This window comes from Geotrypetes seraphini, chromosome 10 (genome assembly GCF_902459505.1).
Source record: "Geotrypetes seraphini chromosome 10, aGeoSer1.1, whole genome shotgun sequence".
In the NCBI taxonomy this organism is placed as follows: Eukaryota; Metazoa; Chordata; class Amphibia; order Gymnophiona; family Dermophiidae; genus Geotrypetes; species Geotrypetes seraphini.
This window is the reverse complement of record NC_047093.1, coordinates 126,740,359-126,760,148: the sequence shown is the minus strand read 5'-3', so window position 1 is coordinate 126,760,148 and position 19,790 is coordinate 126,740,359. Positions and strand designations below refer to the sequence as shown.

General features: G+C 44.8%; 1 protein-coding gene across 1 annotated transcript in view; it reads right to left on the bottom strand.

Moving 5' to 3' along the window:
• Positions 1-19,790, bottom strand: part of IVNS1ABP (influenza virus NS1A binding protein) — a 102,525-nt gene that overhangs the window by 56,815 nt on the left and 25,920 nt on the right. Inside the window, exons 5-8 of the mRNA XM_033961317.1 lie at positions 17,944-18,019; positions 16,751-16,924; positions 16,029-16,154; positions 14,679-14,783 (exon numbers count right to left, since the gene is read on the bottom strand). Of these exons, the coding sequence (XP_033817208.1) occupies positions 14,679-14,783; positions 16,029-16,154; positions 16,751-16,924; positions 17,944-18,019 (481 nt within the window). The remainder of the gene's footprint in view (positions 1-14,678; positions 14,784-16,028; positions 16,155-16,750; positions 16,925-17,943; positions 18,020-19,790) is intronic.

Here is a 19,790-nt window from a genome sequence, read left to right as displayed (position 1 = left end):
GTTGAGAGTCCATTTGTGAGGTTGAAGAATCCTGCTGAGGTTGTCTGCTAGGAAATTCTCCCCTTGAATGTAGGCAGCCTTTAAGAAAAGGTTGTGAGCAGTCGCCCAAGTCCAGATTTTCTGGGCCTCCTGACATAACAAGAGAGAGCCTGTGCCTCCTTGCTTGTTTATGTAGTACATAGCTACTTGATTGTGCGAAGGAGGAGGACTTGAGGGCAGAGATGATGGAAAGCCTTGAGGGCATAATACATCACTCTAGGAAATTGATGTGAAATTTCTGTTCTCTGGTGGTCCAAACACCTTGGGTTTGAAGGTTGTCCATATGTGCCCCCCCAAGCATAAGGAGATGCATCCATCGTAAATACCTTGTGATGAGGGGGTAAGTGAAAAAGGAGACCTCTGGATAGATTGGAGGTCATCCATCATTGAAACGACTGCAGAAGAGATGATGTTACAGATATATGTTGTGAGAGATGATCCATCACTTGAGACCACTGAGATGCAAGAGTCCACTGAGGAATGTGAAGATGTAGCATCGCCAGTGGTGTCACATGCACAGTGGAAGCCAAGTGGCCCAGAAGAATCATCATGCGTCTCGCAGAGATGGATTGAAGAGAGAACATCAGTTGACAGAGGTTGACGAGAGCATTCAGACAATCCGGAGGAAAAAATGTCCTCATGAGAATGGTGTCTAGGATAGCTCCAATGAACTGAAGACGTTGAGTCAGAATGAGATGTGATTTGGGGAAGTTTACTTCGAATCCTAGAGTCTGGAGAAAAGAAATGGTCTGAGACGTTGCTTGGACCACTTCCTGAGATGAAACAGCCTTGATTAACCAATCATCCAGTTAAGGAAAGACTTGGAGGCCGTGCGATCTGAGAGATGCGGCCACTACAATTAGGCATTTCGTGAAGACTCTTGGAGAAGATGTCAGGCCAATGGTAAGAACCTTGTACTGGTAGTGACGTTGATTTGGGTGAAAACGGAGATATTTCCTGGAAGCTGGATGAATTGGGATATGTGTGTAGGCTTCCTTGGGATCCAGAGAGCATAGCCAGTCGTTCTGATTTAGAAGTGGATAAAGCAGAGTGAAGGAGAGCATCTGGAATTTCTCCTTGACTAGAAATTTGTCGAGATTTCCAAGATCCAGAATGGGTCGTAGTCCTCCAGTCTTCTTTGGGACTAAGACGTAATGGCCACCAGAAATACAATCTTGATCATAAGGTCCATAAAGGACGCCTGCTCCAGAGGCTCATAAGACAGATGAGCCAGAGAGCTGAGAACCAGGTTGAGATTTCAAGTTGGACATGGAAGGCGTAGCAGCGGCTGAAGTCTCATAGAATCTCACAGAAAATGGACTACATCCAGATGAGTGTCAAGGATCCCTCCTCAGAGGAGGGCCCATACAAAAAAGGCTGGCCATCTGCACCCAGAGATAAGCTACCACCAGGCCTTTCATCAGGCCATCTTACAGAAATTCCAGGATACGAGAAAGTGAAGAATCAGACAGGTCTACCTGTCGCAGGACACACCACGCCTAGTATACCAAGCCCCGCATAGGCAGCCACTATGGATTTCTTTTTGCTGTGAAGCAATGTAGCAACCACCGCTGAAGAATATCCCTGACCAGTTAAGGCCACATGCTTAATAGCCATGTCGTAAGACCAAAGCGGTCCATATCCTGCAGTGCAATCAGGCCCTGCGTGAGGAGGCGAGGGCGACAAGGGAGCCAATCCCTGATCCTGCAGGAGCTGAACCAGGTTGGCACACCACGGGCTCCTCAGCCAATCTGGTGTTACAAGGATCACCGGACCTCCGTGGGCTGCTATCTCACAAGACACCTATCACTGGTCAAGGAGGGAAGACAGTAGATCTTCCGGTGGCCAGGGCTGAACCACAGCGATCCAGGCCTTCGCTGCCAGTCTCACATCATCGACTGAGGAACTGATCGGCTTTCTTGTTCGCCACAGGTGCCATGAGATTGAATGTAGGATGCCACCACTGAGCCACTATGCATTCGAACACCCTTTGAGACAGGGACCACTCTGTAGTCCAGAGTCAGATGACTGAGAAAATCCGTTTGAACATTGTCCACTCCAGGAAGAGAAGCTGAGCCTCCACATTCAAGAGACACTACTGGCAAGCCCCTGCCGGCTGACGTAAGCTACCCCCGTGGCAGTATCTGAAAAGACTCAGACAGGTCAATGATGGGCATGACCTTCGAAGAGGAGGGGAGCCAGTTGAATCGCCCTAAGTTCCAGGCAATTATTGACTATTTGTGCTCCGAGAGAGCCCACCAGCATCGAACAGGGACGGTCATACATACCGCTCCCCAGCCTTTGAGACTTGAATTTGTCTTCATCCACTCCAAAATCCAGAGGCGAAGAACCCTGGATAGCGAGAGAGGTCACAGCCACTAGGCAAGACTGTTCAGTGCCACTGTTGTCTAGAGTAGAAGTGCATGTAACGGATCCCGTTGCAGACTCCAGCGCGAAATCAAAGCATCCTGCAGCGGACACAAATGGGCTTCTTGCCCAAGGAACCACAACTATCATCACCACCATGGTCCCCAGAACCTGGAAGTACTGCCATGTCATTGGGACTGGAGAGGTCAGAAGGTCCCCGATAACCTGTCGAAGCTTCTTCTGACTGAACACGGGCAGGAATACTTTGTTCTGGCTTGTGTGAAACCGAACTCCCAGGTATTCCAAATCCTGAGTCAGCTCAAAGTGACTCTTCTTGAAATTGATCACCCACCCCAGGCGCTGCAACAACTGCACAACCTGAAGAACAGCCTGACACCCCGTGGTTTCCGAGGGAACTCTGATCAACCGGTTGTCCAGATATGGGTGAACCAAGACACCCAGTGTGTGAAGATGGGCCACCACCATAACTAATACTTTGGTGAAGGTCCTGAGCGCCATCACACAACCAAAAAGCATCATCACAAACTGGAAATGCTGCTCCAAGATGTGGAACCACAGATACCTCGGTGGTCTGGAAAAATGGGAATGTGGAGACACATCTCTGCCAAATCCAAGGAGATTAGAATTCCTCTGGCACCACCAAGGCTATCACTGAACACCATGCAGAAGCAAGGCATTCTCAGCACCACATTGACTGCCTTGAGATCCAAAAATTGGTCTCCAATCTTCAGAGCCTCTCTTTGGAACAAATAAGCATTATCAAGCAGCTCCCAGAGCCCGAGACTTGCGGCTCTATAGCCGCAATATCTAGTAATCTGTGGACAGTGGCCTGTACCCGAACTGCCTTCACAGGGTCCCACCGATGAATCCAGAAAGTACTCTGTCAGAGACAAAGAACTTCAGTTTGTAGCCATCCTGGAGAACCTCCAACGGTTGGAGGTAATGGCCTGCCATTCGGCCAGAAAGGCCGACAACTGCCCTCTCCAGATATGCAGGAGGGGAGGCTCTGGCCTGGCATCAGAACTGCTTCTTTGCGGGAGCTGCCAGATGATTTCCGGTGGACGGCTGGTGCCAAGAACCGCGGTCTGTCAGATGAGGGCCGCTGGCCAGCGGAGGGTCTCTAGTACTGACAAGAACGCTTGAAGGGATGAAAATTAGAGCGCCCTGAACCCCTGGAAGGACGGGATCTATTCACAGGCCACAACTTAGGTCTGCAAACCTGCACACTGGCCATGAGGTCATCCAAACCAAATAGCTCTTAAAGGGCTACCGGCTCACGGTCGCTTTAGAGTACTGCTTCTCAATTTCTTCAAGCCAAGTATTCCCTAAGTCTAACAACTATTAACTGAGTACCCCCCGCCCACGCTCCGCCCCAGTCTCACCCAAGCTCCACCCCTGACCCCACCCCCATAATAATAGTACTAATTGTAATGCAATTTCTTCAATTCATTTTCATATACACACAATATAATCTTAATACATAATGGAAACAACAAAATTTAAACACAAAGCACACGGTACGCAGAGAAAATCTTATTTATATTCAGGGGGTTTTCAAAGACAGATGACTAAAATATGCAATGTCACCTTAGTAACAACTATAGAAAAATAGACAAATATAGTGCAAAATATACACAGCAGATATAACAACATAAGAAGTTGCCACCACTGGGTCAGACCATTGGTCCATCGCGCCCAGCGGTCCACTCTCGCGGCGGCCCGTCAGGTCCATGACCTGTAATGTGGTTCCTGTCCGTTTCTGTAACCTACCTCTTCTTTTTTATCTGTAACCCTCAATCCCCTTTTCTTTTAGGAACTTGTCTAAACCTTCCTTGAAACCCTGCAATGTGCTCTGGGCTATCACAACCTCCGGAAGCGCGTTCCATGTGTCCACCACCCTCTGGGTAAAAAAGAACCTCCTAGCATTTGTTCTAAACCTGTCCCCTCTCAATTTTTCCGAGTGACCCCTTGTGTTAGTGGTTCCCCACAGTCTGAAAAATCTGTCCCTGTCCACTTTTTCTATGCCCCTCAGGATTTTGAAGGTTTCTATCATGTCTCCTCTAAGTCTCCGCTTTTCCAGGGAGAAGAGCCCCAGCATCTTCAACCTGTCAGCATACGAATAGTTTTCCATACCTTTTATCAATTTAGTTGCTCTCCTCTGGACCCCCTCAAGTACTGCCATGTCCTTCTTGAGGTATGGCGACCAGTATTGGGACACAGTACTCCAGATGTGGGCTCACCATTGCACGATACAGCAGCATGATGACTTCCTTCGTCCTGGTCGAGATACCCTTTTTAATGATGCCCAACATTCTGTTCGCTTTCTTTGAGGCCGTTGCGCACTGAGTTGATGCTTTCAATGTTGTGTCCACCATCACCCCCAGGTCTCTTTCAAGGTTGCTTACCCCTAGCAGTGATCCCCCCATTTTGTAGCTGAACATCGGGTTCTTCTTCCCTACATGCATGACCTTACATTTCTCTATATTAAAACTCATTTGCCATTTTTTTGCCCACTCTTCCAGTCTTGTTAGGTCTCTTTGCAGGACCTCACAGTCTTCCGCGTTTCTAACCCTGCTGCAAAGCTTGGTGTCATCAGCAAATTTGATAACCTCACATGTCGTCCCCGTCTTCAGGTTGTTGATGAATATATTGAATATATATATATATATATATATATATATATATATATAAATATATATATATATATATATATAAATTCTCAAAACCAACATTTCTTTCACTAAATTGAAAATAAAATCATTTTTCCTACCTTTCTTGTCTGGTGATTTAATGAGTCTCTAGTTGCAATTCCTTCTTAATGTGCAGCCAATATTTCTTTCTTTCTGCATCCTGCATGCTTCCTCTCCCGCGGACTTTATTCCCTTCCCCAACCAACATCTCTCTCTGTCCCTCCATGAGTCCAACATTTCTTCCTCTCTCCACCATCATTAGCAACATGTCTCCCTTGCTCTCTCACTCCCTCCCTTGCTGCAAAGGGAATAGAAAGATCCAGGGTGCATCTCTCCAACCCCCTCTACTGCCACATCCAACATTTCTTCCTTTCTCATCCCCAGATATGTGCAGTATTTTTCACCACTGCCCACCAGCCCCATTTCTCATTCTACCACTACTCTCCAACACCATGCCACATCTCTCCCTCCATCACTATTGTCCAACATTCCTCCCCCTTGCATCCCCTTCAATCTGTCCCTTTGCTCCTTCTCCACTACCATATCCAAGATTTCTCCCTCTTCTCCTTCTCTTCTCCATGCATCTCTACATCAAACCTCTCTCGCGCTCTATGCTCAACAATTTTCCTTTCTTCATTTCCCCATGTGCACCATCTCTTTCCCTCTCACTCATGCCCAATCCTCCCAAGTTAGTGCTTCCTTCCTCCCTTCCTTCTGTACCCCATGTTCATGCCCCCTCCTTTCATTCTGTCCCGAGTTTATGCCCCCTCCTTTCCGTGTCCCAAATTCGTGCCCCCCTTACTGCCTTCCAGCCTTTTTCCAAAATTCCCACCCCTCCTTTTTCCCTTCCTCCCATGATCATGTCCTCTCCCTCCCTTACATGCTACAACGCACTTGCTCCCTTCAGGTTCGTTCAGCTTGGCTGCTCCTTCCTGCCTTCAGCCACACAGGGACGCGTCAAAGGCAGCGACTCTTACACACTGCATGTGGTTGACCCACAAGCCTTCCCTCTGACATCATTTCTGACATCAGAGAGAAGGCTTCCGGGTCATCCATGTGCAGTGTGAAAATGCCCCAGCCCGCAACGCATCCCTGTGTCATCTCTAACATCGGAGGGAAGCTTTTTCGGGTTGGCTTCGGCAGAGGAGGAATGCAGGAAGGAGGGCATGATGCCTGCTGGCAGCGCCTAAGCGGAGGGGGGTGGGCAAGGAGGGCATGGGATCCCTGGTGGCGATTGAGGAAGGGGGAGCAGGAGACTTGCCACTACCCCAACAAACAGCTCATGTACCACTTAAAGATATGCGTACCACATGTTGAGAAACACTGCTTTAGAGGACAAATCACCAGACCACTGTCGGATCTACAGCCTCTTGCAAGCCAAAATGGAATAGGCAGAAAGTTTAGAGAAGACTCAAGATGTCATACAGGGCATCAGCCATATAGTCACACCCAAGACCAGGAAATCCAGGCCGGAAAGCATCACAGAGTCAGGATCATGGCACAGCCTGGAATGGCATGCCCTGGCCACGAAGGAAGAGGCCAATGCCGCCTTTATGCCTGCGGCCATCAAATCAAACAGTTGCTTAAGGATGAATTCCACACATCGGTCCTGGATATCCTTCAGGACCACCCCCTTGTCACTGGCAGAGAAGTGTGCTTGGTGATCTGCACCACCAATGAATCCATCTTCAGGGAAGCAAAGTGCCTGTGAAAAACATCCACCATGGGATGAAGCAGAGACATGGTGCGGGCACATTTCAAGAGACCCTCAGGCGCCTCCCAAACATCTGTAAAAATCCGAACTAGTCAGGATAATCATGGAAAGAGGCGGATTGCGGTCTTTGGTCACTCATGAGGGAATATTCCACAGTGACAGGCTTCTCAGCCTGCAGCTGCAATCCCTGGAGAGATTCAGTGATCAAATCTACAAAATGCATGGGCTTGAAAAATCTGCGTACAGTGGGATCCTCCCCCAGATCTGAGGTCCTACTCAGATCCTGATCCTGGAGATCCACCAGGACTGCCACATCTCCAGCAGCTGTGATGCCCACCTGGGCAAGCAGAGGTATGGAATCAGGAGCAATCGTAATCGCATGCGGCTTACCAACTGGACACTCAGAAGGGAGATGAAAGAAAAGGCCCAGGTCCAGAGGAAGTCATCCTGGCGGCCAGCAAGGATGCCTGTGATAGGGAAATAGGCAGATATTTCCGAGGTAACGAAGACGGATATTGAGTCCTCAGGGGGCAGTGCTGAGGTGAGAGGGGTGGAGCTCAAATCTCTGGAATTTGAGACTTCCTACAAAAGTCCTGGCGATTATACGGAATTATCTCAATCGTCCCGGATTAAAGTGGGATTGTACAAGAATTGTCCCATCAGTTACTCAACCAAGCAATTGACAGATTAAACTGACTAAGCCTTTCTCATTTGTGCTGGAATTTCCTTTGATTGTGGCGGAGTGTTTATGTAGAAACTGTGTGGGGACTACTTCACTTTCATGGTAAGGTTCAATATACAGTGGGGTTTAGGTTCAACAGGGTTGGTAGGAATCAAGCCTTGCTGTATTCAAAGCCATTTCAAAAGCTCTAAGACTTCATTAAATTACAGTGAGAGCCATTATCCCCAAATGGAAACTTGGAATACTGGTGAATCTATTTAGGAGCAGCCCACCTACCAAAATTATTCAAAGGGCACAGCAACAACTCATCCAGGAAGTCTCAAAACTTCCCAGATCATTCAAAGAATTGCAGATCTCTCATTAGAGAGGAAAGCCTTTTCGGGTTGGCTTCAGTGGAGGGGGAATGCAGGAAGGAAGGCATGAGATCCCCGGCAAATTAAAAAGGATAGGAAACTAAGGTAGCATATATATTTGTAGACAATGGCGCACTCATCTGCATAGAGTAAATGAATCACCCGACCTATTAACTAGGGTTGGGATAAAAAAAGAAAACCTCTAGATACTGTAGGAAGAGTCTGCGCACATCCAACAAGTTCAACACCTGATCACTCTTTCTCAATCACGAAGGAGTGAAGGCGGGCAAGAATACTTCTTGGTTGATGTGGAAGCTGAAAACCACTTTCATTAAGATGAGAACCCTCACAGACCACCAGAAACAAGCTTGGGTCACTAGACCCGCCACAATTCGCCAGCGCAGCCACATCAAAACTGCATTTAAGTAGAGCTTTCATCTTGCAGTCACGAGGATCTCTCAGGGTCGAGCTGCCTTTCACCGACACAGTATGTCTGTGAGCAATAGCTGAGACACCTTAGGATACTTGAAGGTATCGTTATCCCTCATTTGGAATGGGGTAAAGTCTGGTCAGACCACATCAATCAAAAAAGCGCATCCGGAACATTCCACTGAGCATGCACTACATCCCGAATATCTTGAAGCAAAGGGAAAGGGTGGGATGTTGACTGGATCCTTTTAAGAAGAGGGTCTACCACACGAGGGGGTCCTTAGTTCCTCTTCAAAGTGTAAAACTGAAGACACCTGAAGAATGCGCTCCTGCAACTCTTCCTAAGGAAAAATGCACACAACATATGGGTCCTCACCAATGGATCTGGAAAATCCTCCCCATGTTCCTCTCCATCCAGAGGAAACATATCAATCAGAAAATAATCCTCATCCCAAGACACCCACAGCTGCTTGGACGATGGCTGAGAGAGGTGAATAGAAGCAATGGGGTGGCTGTGGAAGGGAAAGACCCCCCCAGATGACTCCTGGAAATGAAGCAGGACCCCCAACCGCCTGTAAATAAGCCTTGAACATGGCTAACATAAAAACGGGGCTCAACAACCCTGGCGGCAATCTAGAAATCACAGCATGAGAGAAGACACATTTAAGACCTGTTCCTGTCTCTCAAAGACAGGAGGAACGTCACCTTAGGCAGTGGGCAAAATGGACGTATTTCCTGCCAAAACTGAAGGAAGCGCCATCGCTAAACTGGCACCCATGGCACCAAAGCCAAACTTGACCCCCACTGCTACAGAAACACTGCTAGCAGCCCCAGCCGCACAAGGGAATCCCCAGCGATCCGCAAGCCTGAATCTGTCAAACTGCTGGTAACCGAGGAAACTCCGGCATTGGCGGCAGGTGAGGCCCATGCGTCACCAGCGCCTCCCGCCAATGAGCTGTGCATGCGCGAAGGGGAGCCGAACATGCTGACACTCGAAGCCAGGTCCCACTTGAGGCAGCTGGAACATTCCGAACACCCGCCAGCCACATCCACAACTCGGTGCCCACATAAATCGCACTTGTGCTGTTTCTTTGAAGAACTCATAGTGAATGAGCCAAAAATCCACGTACAACACCACCATACAAAAACAATGGCCTCAGAACCACTTTATGCTCCATTTCTTGTGTCGTCTTTTTTTTTTTACTTCTCACAACTCACTGACTGTCTCAAGTTAGAGAAGACCCCACAAGGCACTCTAAACTGTAGCCTATAGGCAGTCGTAGAGTTGAGGCTCCTCAAAATACAAAAAACCTTGGGAGGTCAGGGAAATGGAGGAAGGGACTCGACCCTTTCAAGTGTGGCATCCCCCAAGGTCAGTAGGACTCCCAAGCTCTATCCAGACAGCAAAAGGGACCAGAAAAATTCCCTAATCAGATCTAACAGGCACAAACCTCAGTACAGACTGCACAATCTCACCACTTCACCTGCTGGAGACTGAGAAAAGACTGATTTGTTAAGAGGGACTGGGCAGCCCACGTGTACTGTAGCCAAAAGTTAGAGTGTCAGTCTCTACCTGCTGACAGAGGAGCATAAACCCATCCGTTTCTGTGCCGGTCTAGAGGGACATGAAAAAATATTTTTATTTTCTATTTTGTGATTACAGTATGTCAGATTTGAAATGTGTATCCTACCAGAGTTGGTATTATGTGACTGTGATATTCTGTTAGCATGATATTTCTGTGTAGCATTCTTTAATAATTTGGCTTATTCAGTTTTCTTGATAGTAGAGGGGAAATATGTGAAGGGGAGACGAGACAGGGATTTTGTTGATCCTTGCTCTTTATTATTTGCATTTATAAAATGACAATTCTACAAAATATTGTTTCTTTTTATACTTTAATAAAATAGGTTCAATATAAAATCATAACTATTTGAGGCTTGTGCGGATGGGATCAGATGGTTTGAGGGGACTGAATTCGCGGGGATGGGACAGAGATAGTTTTTTTTATTTCAGTCTTAGTAGTTAGCCTTTCCTCCATTTAAATTTTTTATTCATTTTTACAATTTTCATCAATGTATCAGGAAATAACAATTGAATTGAAAAACATCACTTGATTTGCTAATATAATCATCTTAAATTCATGAAATTTATCCTCCCCCTTCCCATCCCTATCACATAAAAATCATTCATTTATATTATATTATACAATATACTTTTCTATAAATTCACATTTTAGTAGTTTGCGCCTTTCCACAAAATAATTATTTTATTTCCGCCGGTCCATAGGTGTAAATAGGTTGAAAAACACTGGTCTAGACTACAATAACACAACAGTATTTGAATATCCTTACGTAGCTTTAGCTCATTCAGAATACAGTCAGCCTTCTTTAGAATATTTATCTGATCTTAAAGCAGCTCACTGGCTACAGTATTAATGTATTGCTCCTTGCTTTCAATGCCATGAAGACTAGCACCCCTGCAGAACTTTGTACTCCACACCCCATACTCCTCTCTATTAATCTCACAAGTATTGGTTTTTGTTTCTCCTTCAGCAACAACCCACTGTGAAATAACTTGCAATGAAAGATTAGGTTTCTTACCTCTGCTAATCTTCCTTCTTGTAAATCTCCTCTGGAGGCTGAACTTATGTCTGATAGCTTCTGTTACCTCTCCTTTGGGCTACCTGCTCGGGAGCTTCCTGTCATGCTCAGTTAAGAGAAAAGCCAGGCAGATCTATGATAATAGGAAACAGAAGAAAAGAGGGAGGGCGTGGGAACTCCTGCTAGCAGTCAATTCTGCTCAAGAAAATATTACACTAAAAACTACAGCCAAAAAAAGCCAACTGTAATCAAATAGCTAATGCAACATTATAAAAGTGCAAAACATAGAAAATTTTATGGAATGTAGACACAGCCTGAAGATCAGAAGGGGCACTCTCCCAGGAACCCCACCAAAGGGAAATACACATGTAATTCATAGTGAGGTTGGTCAACGACAGAAATCTAGGTTACCAATTACTGAAGAGGTGACCTGCGAATCGGACAAAACAGATGGGCAGGAGTTCAGCCTCCAGAAGAGATTTACAAAAAGGTAAGAAACCTAATCTTTCATTCTTGTACAATCCTTCTGGAGGCTGAACACGTGGGACATATCAAAGTAGTCCCAAATCTCAGGAAGGGGGTCCAATGAGCCTACCACCAGAACAGAAGAGCCAAAGGCCGCATCACCCTTAGCTGCCAATAAAACCTGGAAAAAGTATGAAGGGAAGCCCATGTGGACGTCTGACAAATCTCCTCAGGCGAGACCACATGAGATTCAGCCCACGAGGAAGGCATTCCTCTGGTAATGAGCCTTCACCCCCCCAAGGGGAAGCTTTTTCCCCGCTGCCACATAGGCCACGGAAATGGTCGTACGTATCAACCGCGAGATGTTAGCCTTGGAAGCAGTCTGAGCCTGGCATGCGGGGTCCGCCAGAACAAACAGATGATCTGACAGACAGAAGTCATTAGTGGCCTCTAGGTATCTCAAAAGAAGACGTCGCACATCCAGAAACCGCAAAACATGGTCCTTAGACTTGGAACCCGAAGGAACAAAGGCTGGCAGCCAAACTTCCAGGTTGACATGGAAAGAGGAAACCATTTTCACAAGAAAAGAAGGCACAGTCCTCAAAATCACCGAAGACTCCATGATGCAAAGAAAAGGATCTCTGCACAATGCCTGAAGCTCCGACACTCTGCGACGAGGTGACCGCAACAAGGAAGACTGTCTTAATGGTAAGATCCTTCAGAGAGATCCCATCTAGGGGTTCATAGGGCGGATGAGTCAGGGAGCATAGGACCAAATTCAGGTTCCAGGTCATGTAAGGCTGTTGCAAGGGAGGCCACAGTCTCCCTGCCCCTCTCAAAAACCAGACAACATCCAGGTGAGATGCTAGAGAACCCCTGAACAAAGAAGGACCTAAACAGGAAAGTCCCGCAATCTGGACAGGGAGGGAAGAAACCGCCATACCCTTCCTGAGGCCCTCCTGCAGGAAGTCCAGAACATGAGCCACCAACAGTTTGAAAGGGTCTACCGGAACCCCCGCACACCAAGCCTGAAAGCATCTCCAGGCTTTCGCATAGGCCAATACAGTTGATTTCCGCTTGATCTGGAGGAGCGTGACAATAACCGCAGAGGAATAACCCCTGGCCGTCAAAGCCGCTCGTTCAAGAGCCAGGCCGTAAGACCAAAGCGGTCCGAATCTTGAAGTGCAATCGGGCCCTGCGTAAGCAACCTCCGATGGCAGGGAAGATGAAGACCTCTCTCCAAGCTCAACCTCACAAGGTCTGCGTACCAAGGTCTTCTAGGCCAATCCGGACCCACAAGGATCATTGGACTCCTGTGAGAGGACATCCGGCGCACCACATGCCCTATCATGGGCCCCGGGGGAAAGATGTACAGAAGTTCCCCTGTGGGCCAAGGTTGAACCAGAGAGTCGAGTCCTTCGCTGCCGACCTCCCGTCTACGGCTGTCTGCCTTCCTGTTCTTTGATGACACCATCAGATTGAAGGTGGGACGACCCCAGCGGTGCACTATGGCTTCGAGCACCAGCCCAGACAGGGCCCATTCTCCCTGGTTTAGTGTCTGATGACTGTGGAAGTCTGCCTGAACGTTGTCTACGCAGGCCACATGAGTCGCGGACAAAGTCAAGAGATGACGCTCCACCCAAGCAAAGAGCATCCGAGCCTCCAAGCCCAGCATGGAACTCCTCGTACCAACTTGAAGGTTGACATAGGCAACAGCCATCGCATTGTCCAAGAACACATGGCCAGCATTCCAGTGGAGACTCTCTTGAAATCTCAGCAGAAGAAACAGGATCACTTACACCTCCAGTCAATTGATCAACCATCTGCTCTCCCTCGGCGTCCAACGGCCCTAGATCAGGAAAGATATGCAAACTGCTCCCCATCCGGAGAGACTCGCGTCCGTAGTCAGGGTCACCCAGTCCATGTCCCACAGAGGGAGCCTTTTGGTCAGAGTCTATAGCAGCTTGCAATATACAGTACAAGCAAGGAGATCAGTACCTCTGGAGATGATTAAACTGGATTTTTTTTTCAGGTCGTCTCACCTTCCCTGTCACCTCAGATCACGAATACTAGGACCCCTCAGGGAAATTAGGGAAGACACGTGGTGCAATTCCGATCCTAGCATACCTCCCAAAAAATGCAGCAGCCTGCGCTCTACCCCTTTGCGGACGAACCAAGGGGAGAGATGGCTCCTGATCCCGGAGACCCAATCCAATCTGCAGACTGTCCAGAGAGCTTACTGCAGGTTAAGCTTACAGAGCACCCTCCAGAAACAGACAAAATTAAAATGTCTGCAATCACCCGCCGAAGGATCACTTGCAGAGTTGATCAACAGCATGTGGGCAAAACCGCAAAATAAATAAAAAAAGACTAGGAATTGAAAACAAATCACGAGCAGAATAGACTGATTTTAACCAAGCAGAGAAGCTGCAGGATCAAAACTGACCATAACAGGAAGTTCCCGGGCATGAGAAGCTATCAGACATACAAGAACCCACGAGCTCAGCCTCGAAAGGATTGTACAAGAACTCTGGGTTCTACTTACTTTTGAGGTATCTTCATCAGGTTCATCAGGCCTACTATGGGTTTTGGGGGAAAATTATTCTTGAGTGGACTATAGCAAATTATACCTGACTACAAAGGTTTTCTGCTTTCCTTCCTTTAATCATGCTATTATTTTTGCCATGATTGTACATTTCTATACCCCCTTCATTAAAAAGATCAGAGTTCTAAAAAAACAATTTAATATGTGCATAAATATGACACACCAGGCCAAAAATCAGTCCGCTTTAAGGCCCTTTTTGAACTCTAGGTGGTTTACTCCATCAAGGCTTGGATTGGGACATTTACCTTAACTAAGTTTATTCACATTAAACAAAGCATTCCTTCCAAGCAAATGAAGTAAAACAGTGACAGAAAGGCTTAAAATTAGCATCTTTCATCTTCAGTTAATGATAAACCTAACAGCAACAAAATCAAAAGGTATTTGACAGCTAGATCTGGTAATAACCAGACCCTTCCTAGCCCCACCCCAAAAAAAAAAAAAAAAAAAAAATTCAATTTGAGATCAGTTTTTCTGAAATGAGTGCGTAACCCTTTATGGAAACGTAACTACCCAGGTGATTAGATACAAGATTTCAATGATGTTTGAAAGCAAGAACTACATATGAAATGGTAAAAAATAGATGCTCTCTCAATCAGTATATACAAAAGATATCTCTAGCTTCCTTTATGTAGCAGTTCAAATATTTAGGTGTGCCACAATGATCTAATTAACAATTAACCTACTGTTACCTCTGACCATGTGCATTTTGTACCTGCACAAACTGAATGTGGTCATCACAGCCAAACACCTCAGCCTGTCCATCTAGCAGATTCCCATCAAGCAGCTTGTGATCAGCTGAATAGTACAAGGTTTGCACCTGCAAAACAGCAACAGAATTCCCATGTGGCTATTGTCTCCATAGCTACTCCACTAGATAAACTCCACAAGGCAATCACCAGTGCAACTCTTGCAGCAACTGAATCTAGCAAAATTACAAAAAAATATTAAGCAGTAAATAGGACTGATGTCAATCTTCAAACATTCACTGAAGAATCCTTGCTTCTTGGCTTCAAACAAATCCTCTTCAATCTTCAATTTTCAAAATGCTTGTTTTCTATTATGGTAACATTAAAACAGAGAAGCACACTGTACAAAGCATTTCCAGGCAATCTCCTTAACTGGACAAAAATTACATCGTTCAGACTCCAAGTTGTTATATATTTAGTTTGCAATTTCCTGAAGACATTCTAGTTTACATAAATGTAAACATGTCCCAGCAGAAAAAAAGCGGACTTATGAAAAAATTAAAAAATGTTATCTCCTTATAACCTCCAAAATTGTTGCCAGCAAATCACGTGCATCAACAAGCCCACCAAATTAGTCAACTCAAAAGTAGTGGGGAAGAGATGCTCTTGCCTAAAACCAGCTTGATTTGCTATGTATAGAAGTAAATCTGTCATCCTCTTAGGTCATCAGTTTGATGTCCCCGTTATATATAAACATTTAGACTGAACAAAATGCTGCCTATGCTTGAAATGTAGCTACTCTGCACAAAGGTTTCATTGCCAAAAATCTTTAGAGACATTTCCTGTAAATGAGTAAACACCATTAAATCATCATGGTTCTCTGCCCACAGCGGATTTTCTTAGGAGAACTGGGGCAGGCCTGCTGCTTCGTTACGTGTCAATACCCTTGTGGTTTCTTCCTGTTCTTCAGATCCTGGGTATCCTAGTTTTGTTAATAAACCTATGGGGAGATAAATCAATGGGGAGGAACAACCATTAGAAGTTTTTTTACCTTTTTTTTTTTTTCATTTTAAGCATAAACCTGTGGGGGGAAGCATTTAAGTGCCTACAGAAATTTTCAGAACCACATCCCCATTGCTAATCCAAATTTTTAAGACAGAACAGTATGTGATGAAAAAGAAAAAAGAAAGCAGAGGACCAGACTGAACACTTTACACTGCTCACCTGGACACCCCCCAGTTTTCTCAGCTTAGGGGTACCTACAGCAAAATTTAAATTCTTTAGGGTCATGGTTAAAAAGGTAAATAAATAGGGCATCTTTGATATGGTACAAATTATTATGAACTCTTTGTCCCACCTTTTTTCTTAAGACTAACCTCTTCCATTAGGTCTTCTAGATTGTCTCCGTTCTCCCAAACGCTACGCTGTACCCAGTTGATTACCTTTGTATACAATTTGCCATTGCTGGGCAGACAGACATTATCTTCAAGCATTACCTCCAGCTAGAGAAAGAAAGAGGCAAATTTCAAATAGTTCAAATCATCATACAAAATTGTTGAGATAAACATCTTGTGAAAGAATCAACTTCAAATATTAACAAGAATGATGATCAATAGCGACACAAAATGGAAATTATAATAATTTTATTAAAATATGGGAGCCATTAGCGTCTTTTTGTCATGATTAAATGTTATTTTCCTATTAGTCAGACATCATATAATAATAGGAGGGATACAAAGATAGGTTTCGTTACATGAATGAAGGGTTTTGAGGGAGGGTGGGGAGAGGGTTACATTTATATGTTTAGATTATAATGTAAGATATGCAAGTGCCTTGTTTCATTGTGTTGATTATGAATATTGTACACTTGATGAAAGATTTTTAAAATGAATAAAGAATCTAAAAAAAACAAACAAACCAAGAATGATGACCCATTAAGGTCACTAATACAATTCCTCTATTCTTATTTACGTTATTTTGTCAATTATATAAGACAAGGATTTACAGTTCACACAGCTAGAAATGTCATGTTAATTCACTGCCCAATGCTGCTGGGGTAAGAACGATCAACTATAGTTCTTCAAAGCAACCTACTAACCTTTAGCCGTGGAAGTTTAAGAAACTCCTCTTGTTCAGAGACCCCCAACAGATGTTCCTGGATATAACCATCAATCTTATTTAGCAAACGTGAATCTCCCATACAACTTGCAAAGTTCCGGTAAGAGATACAGCTTTCAACATCCATCTTGGAGAGTAAATAATCCCCGCACACCTTTAAAAGCACACAAATTCCCAAGTCAAGAAATAATCTAGTCAGTGCTCCTCAACAATTATTAGACAAATGATTAACAAGGTGACTCCGGTAATTTCAAACCTTGTTCTCCCATCCACTCCTCAATTTTATACATATATTTACTCAATGATTTTTCAAATTCTTATCCCATCCGCCTACTGGGAAGAAAAAAATAATATCGTCTGCATATATTTGATATTCAACTCCTAAAGATTGCCTATAGCAGCCATATAAATGTTAAATTATAGGGCAGAGAGCGCCAAGCCCTGTGGTACTCCTGACCTGGCTGAATAATCTCCTGAAATCTTATTTCCATTTCTCACTTGGAAAGAACATCCTAAGGGGTATGTTTTAAACCATTTCTTGGAATGAATGATGATGTTTTCAAATGGTTTAAAACATACCTCTTAGGACGCTCTTTCCAAGTGAGCCTGGGATAGGCACGTGGGATCTCAGAGAGAGGAAGAGATAAAGGTTACTGCAGATGGGCCATTTGGCCTTTATCTGCCCTCATGTTTCCATGAAGCTGATGCTCAGGCCTAAGTTAACCTATTTTGACTGGCACCGGGAGGAGGGGCGTATTTGTGCCCATAGGAAAAAAAAAAAGAAAAACAGGCAGACCGACAGGTCTCTAGACCTGTTGGCTTTTCTGGGTCAATTCTACTGACCTAATTCTGGCATGCAATGTTTTAATATTAATTACCTAATTTGCATGCCAGAATCGGAGAATGTAGGACTGCATGTTTAAAGCATCAGGTCGGCAAATACGATCAGTCGCTAAACCAGTCAAACCAGTTTAGCAACGATTGTTAGATGATCCGAGGCTTTAGTGCATCAAGCCCTTATTAATGCATTTATGACCAACTGTTCAGAGTTATAATCCCCTCAACAGTTCTGTTAACCATTTTGTCAGACTGTCTTATCACCTGTGTTAACTTGTTTCTATTAAGTCGGAAGAGTAGGCAACAATGGTCTTAGCAACTACTGTACAATTATACCTGCTTTACTCGATCCATCTTCAACTTCTTGGCTGCAGAGTATACATCTTTTACCAGTTCTCTGTCTGCTTTCAACCTATGGAAGAAAAAAAGAAATTAGGTTCTTACCTTGCTAATATATTTCCTAGTAGATAGGTGTGTCATTCTAGACCACATGTGTCAAACACAAGGCCCGCGGGCTGCATACAGCCCACCTGGCCTTTTTATGTGGCCCGCAGCAATGCTCCTGAACTTCCCCTTCTCACAGCTCAGCGTGTCTTCCCTCCCATGCCAGTCTGATGTTGCCATCACGCTGGAAAGTCTGCTGGCCTTGGCAATGATTTGGTGGTGTTGTCCATGGTTCCCCTTCCTGCTTTCCGTCTGCTGTGGTTCCACACGGGTGGAAACAGGAAGCTGCACGTCATTGGAGACAGACTGTGGCAGGCGAAAAGCAGGAGGGGGAGCCACGTACAACATTGCTGAATTGCTGAGGCCGGCAGATTTATCGGCTTGGCGGCGACATCGTACCAGCGCTGGAGGGAAAGGCAAGCTGGGCTATGAGGAGAGAAAGGCCGGTGCTGGAGAGAAAGGAATGCTGGGCTATGAAGAAAGAGAAATAAAGGGAGAGAGGTTGGACCTGGTGTGGTGTGGAGGAAAAGGGAAAAAGATACTTGAAGGGAGAACCGTTGGGAAGAGAAAGGGAGAAATAGTGGACCAGGTGGGAGGGAGGAAGGCAGAGAGGGGGAGAGATGGGATGGGTGCAGCTGGGAAGAGAAAGGAAAAGAAGTTGGATCTGGAGATTGAAGGGAGAAAGAAATATTAGGCTTGGGATTGGAAGGGACAGATGAAGCATCTCCTTTTTTTCCCCTTCCATCTCATTGTTCAGCATCAAGGAGGGAGGGAAGAACAGAAAAGAGAGAGAGCAAAATGTTGGACCAAGAGGAAAGAGGACAGATAGAAAGAAATAGGAGGCTGGGAAAGGAGTAAGATGGGAAATGGGAAAGCTACAGAATAAGAGAAGATGGAAAATTGATAGGTAGCTGAAAATTTAAAAAGAAGGATGAGAAAGAGGGCAAGATTTGAGTGAACAGAGGCAGAAAAGAAAAAAGGAGAAAAGTTGAAAGGGGAAAATCAATATGTTGGAAACAGGGACTGGAGCAAGAGAGGAGAAAAAAATGGACAGCAGACACTGGAAAGAGAATTAGAAGATAGACAAAATCAGAATGCTAATATGTGGTGAACCGCAAGTATCTCCACGTATTCATCATTATAGGACCCTCAGGGACCCCTGAAGAAGACACTTTGTTGAAACGCGAACCTTGTTGGGTCCTGCATCCCTAGTGGACTAGGTCCTTTAAGGTTTTCATGTGGATTATTTTATTTGATTTATATATCTTTATTCATTTTTAATCATTCAACAAGTGTACAATTTAATATCATACATTTTCTTGAAAACATCACTTGTAAGTCTTTCAAGAAAAACAATTGTATATATATATAAACCCATAACTCACCCCCCTTCCCATTATTATTAATAGTATACACAATAAAATAAGAACCCTTCTCCCTCCCTATTATTCATGGTATATATTTCAATAAAATAACTGGTGTTTAATCATCACAAAAAGATGTCAATGGCTCCCATATTTTAGAAAAGGTCTTATAATTTCCATTTTGTATAGCTATTGATCTTTCCATTTTGAACATATGACATAATGAGTTCCACCAAAAGGTGAAATTAAGTTTACTGCAATCCTTCCAATTGTTGGTGATATGTTGAATAGCGACTCCAGTCATGATTAATAAAAATTTATTATTAAATGATATCTGACTCTTTTTTCTCATAGCTGTTCCAAATAAAACTGTAT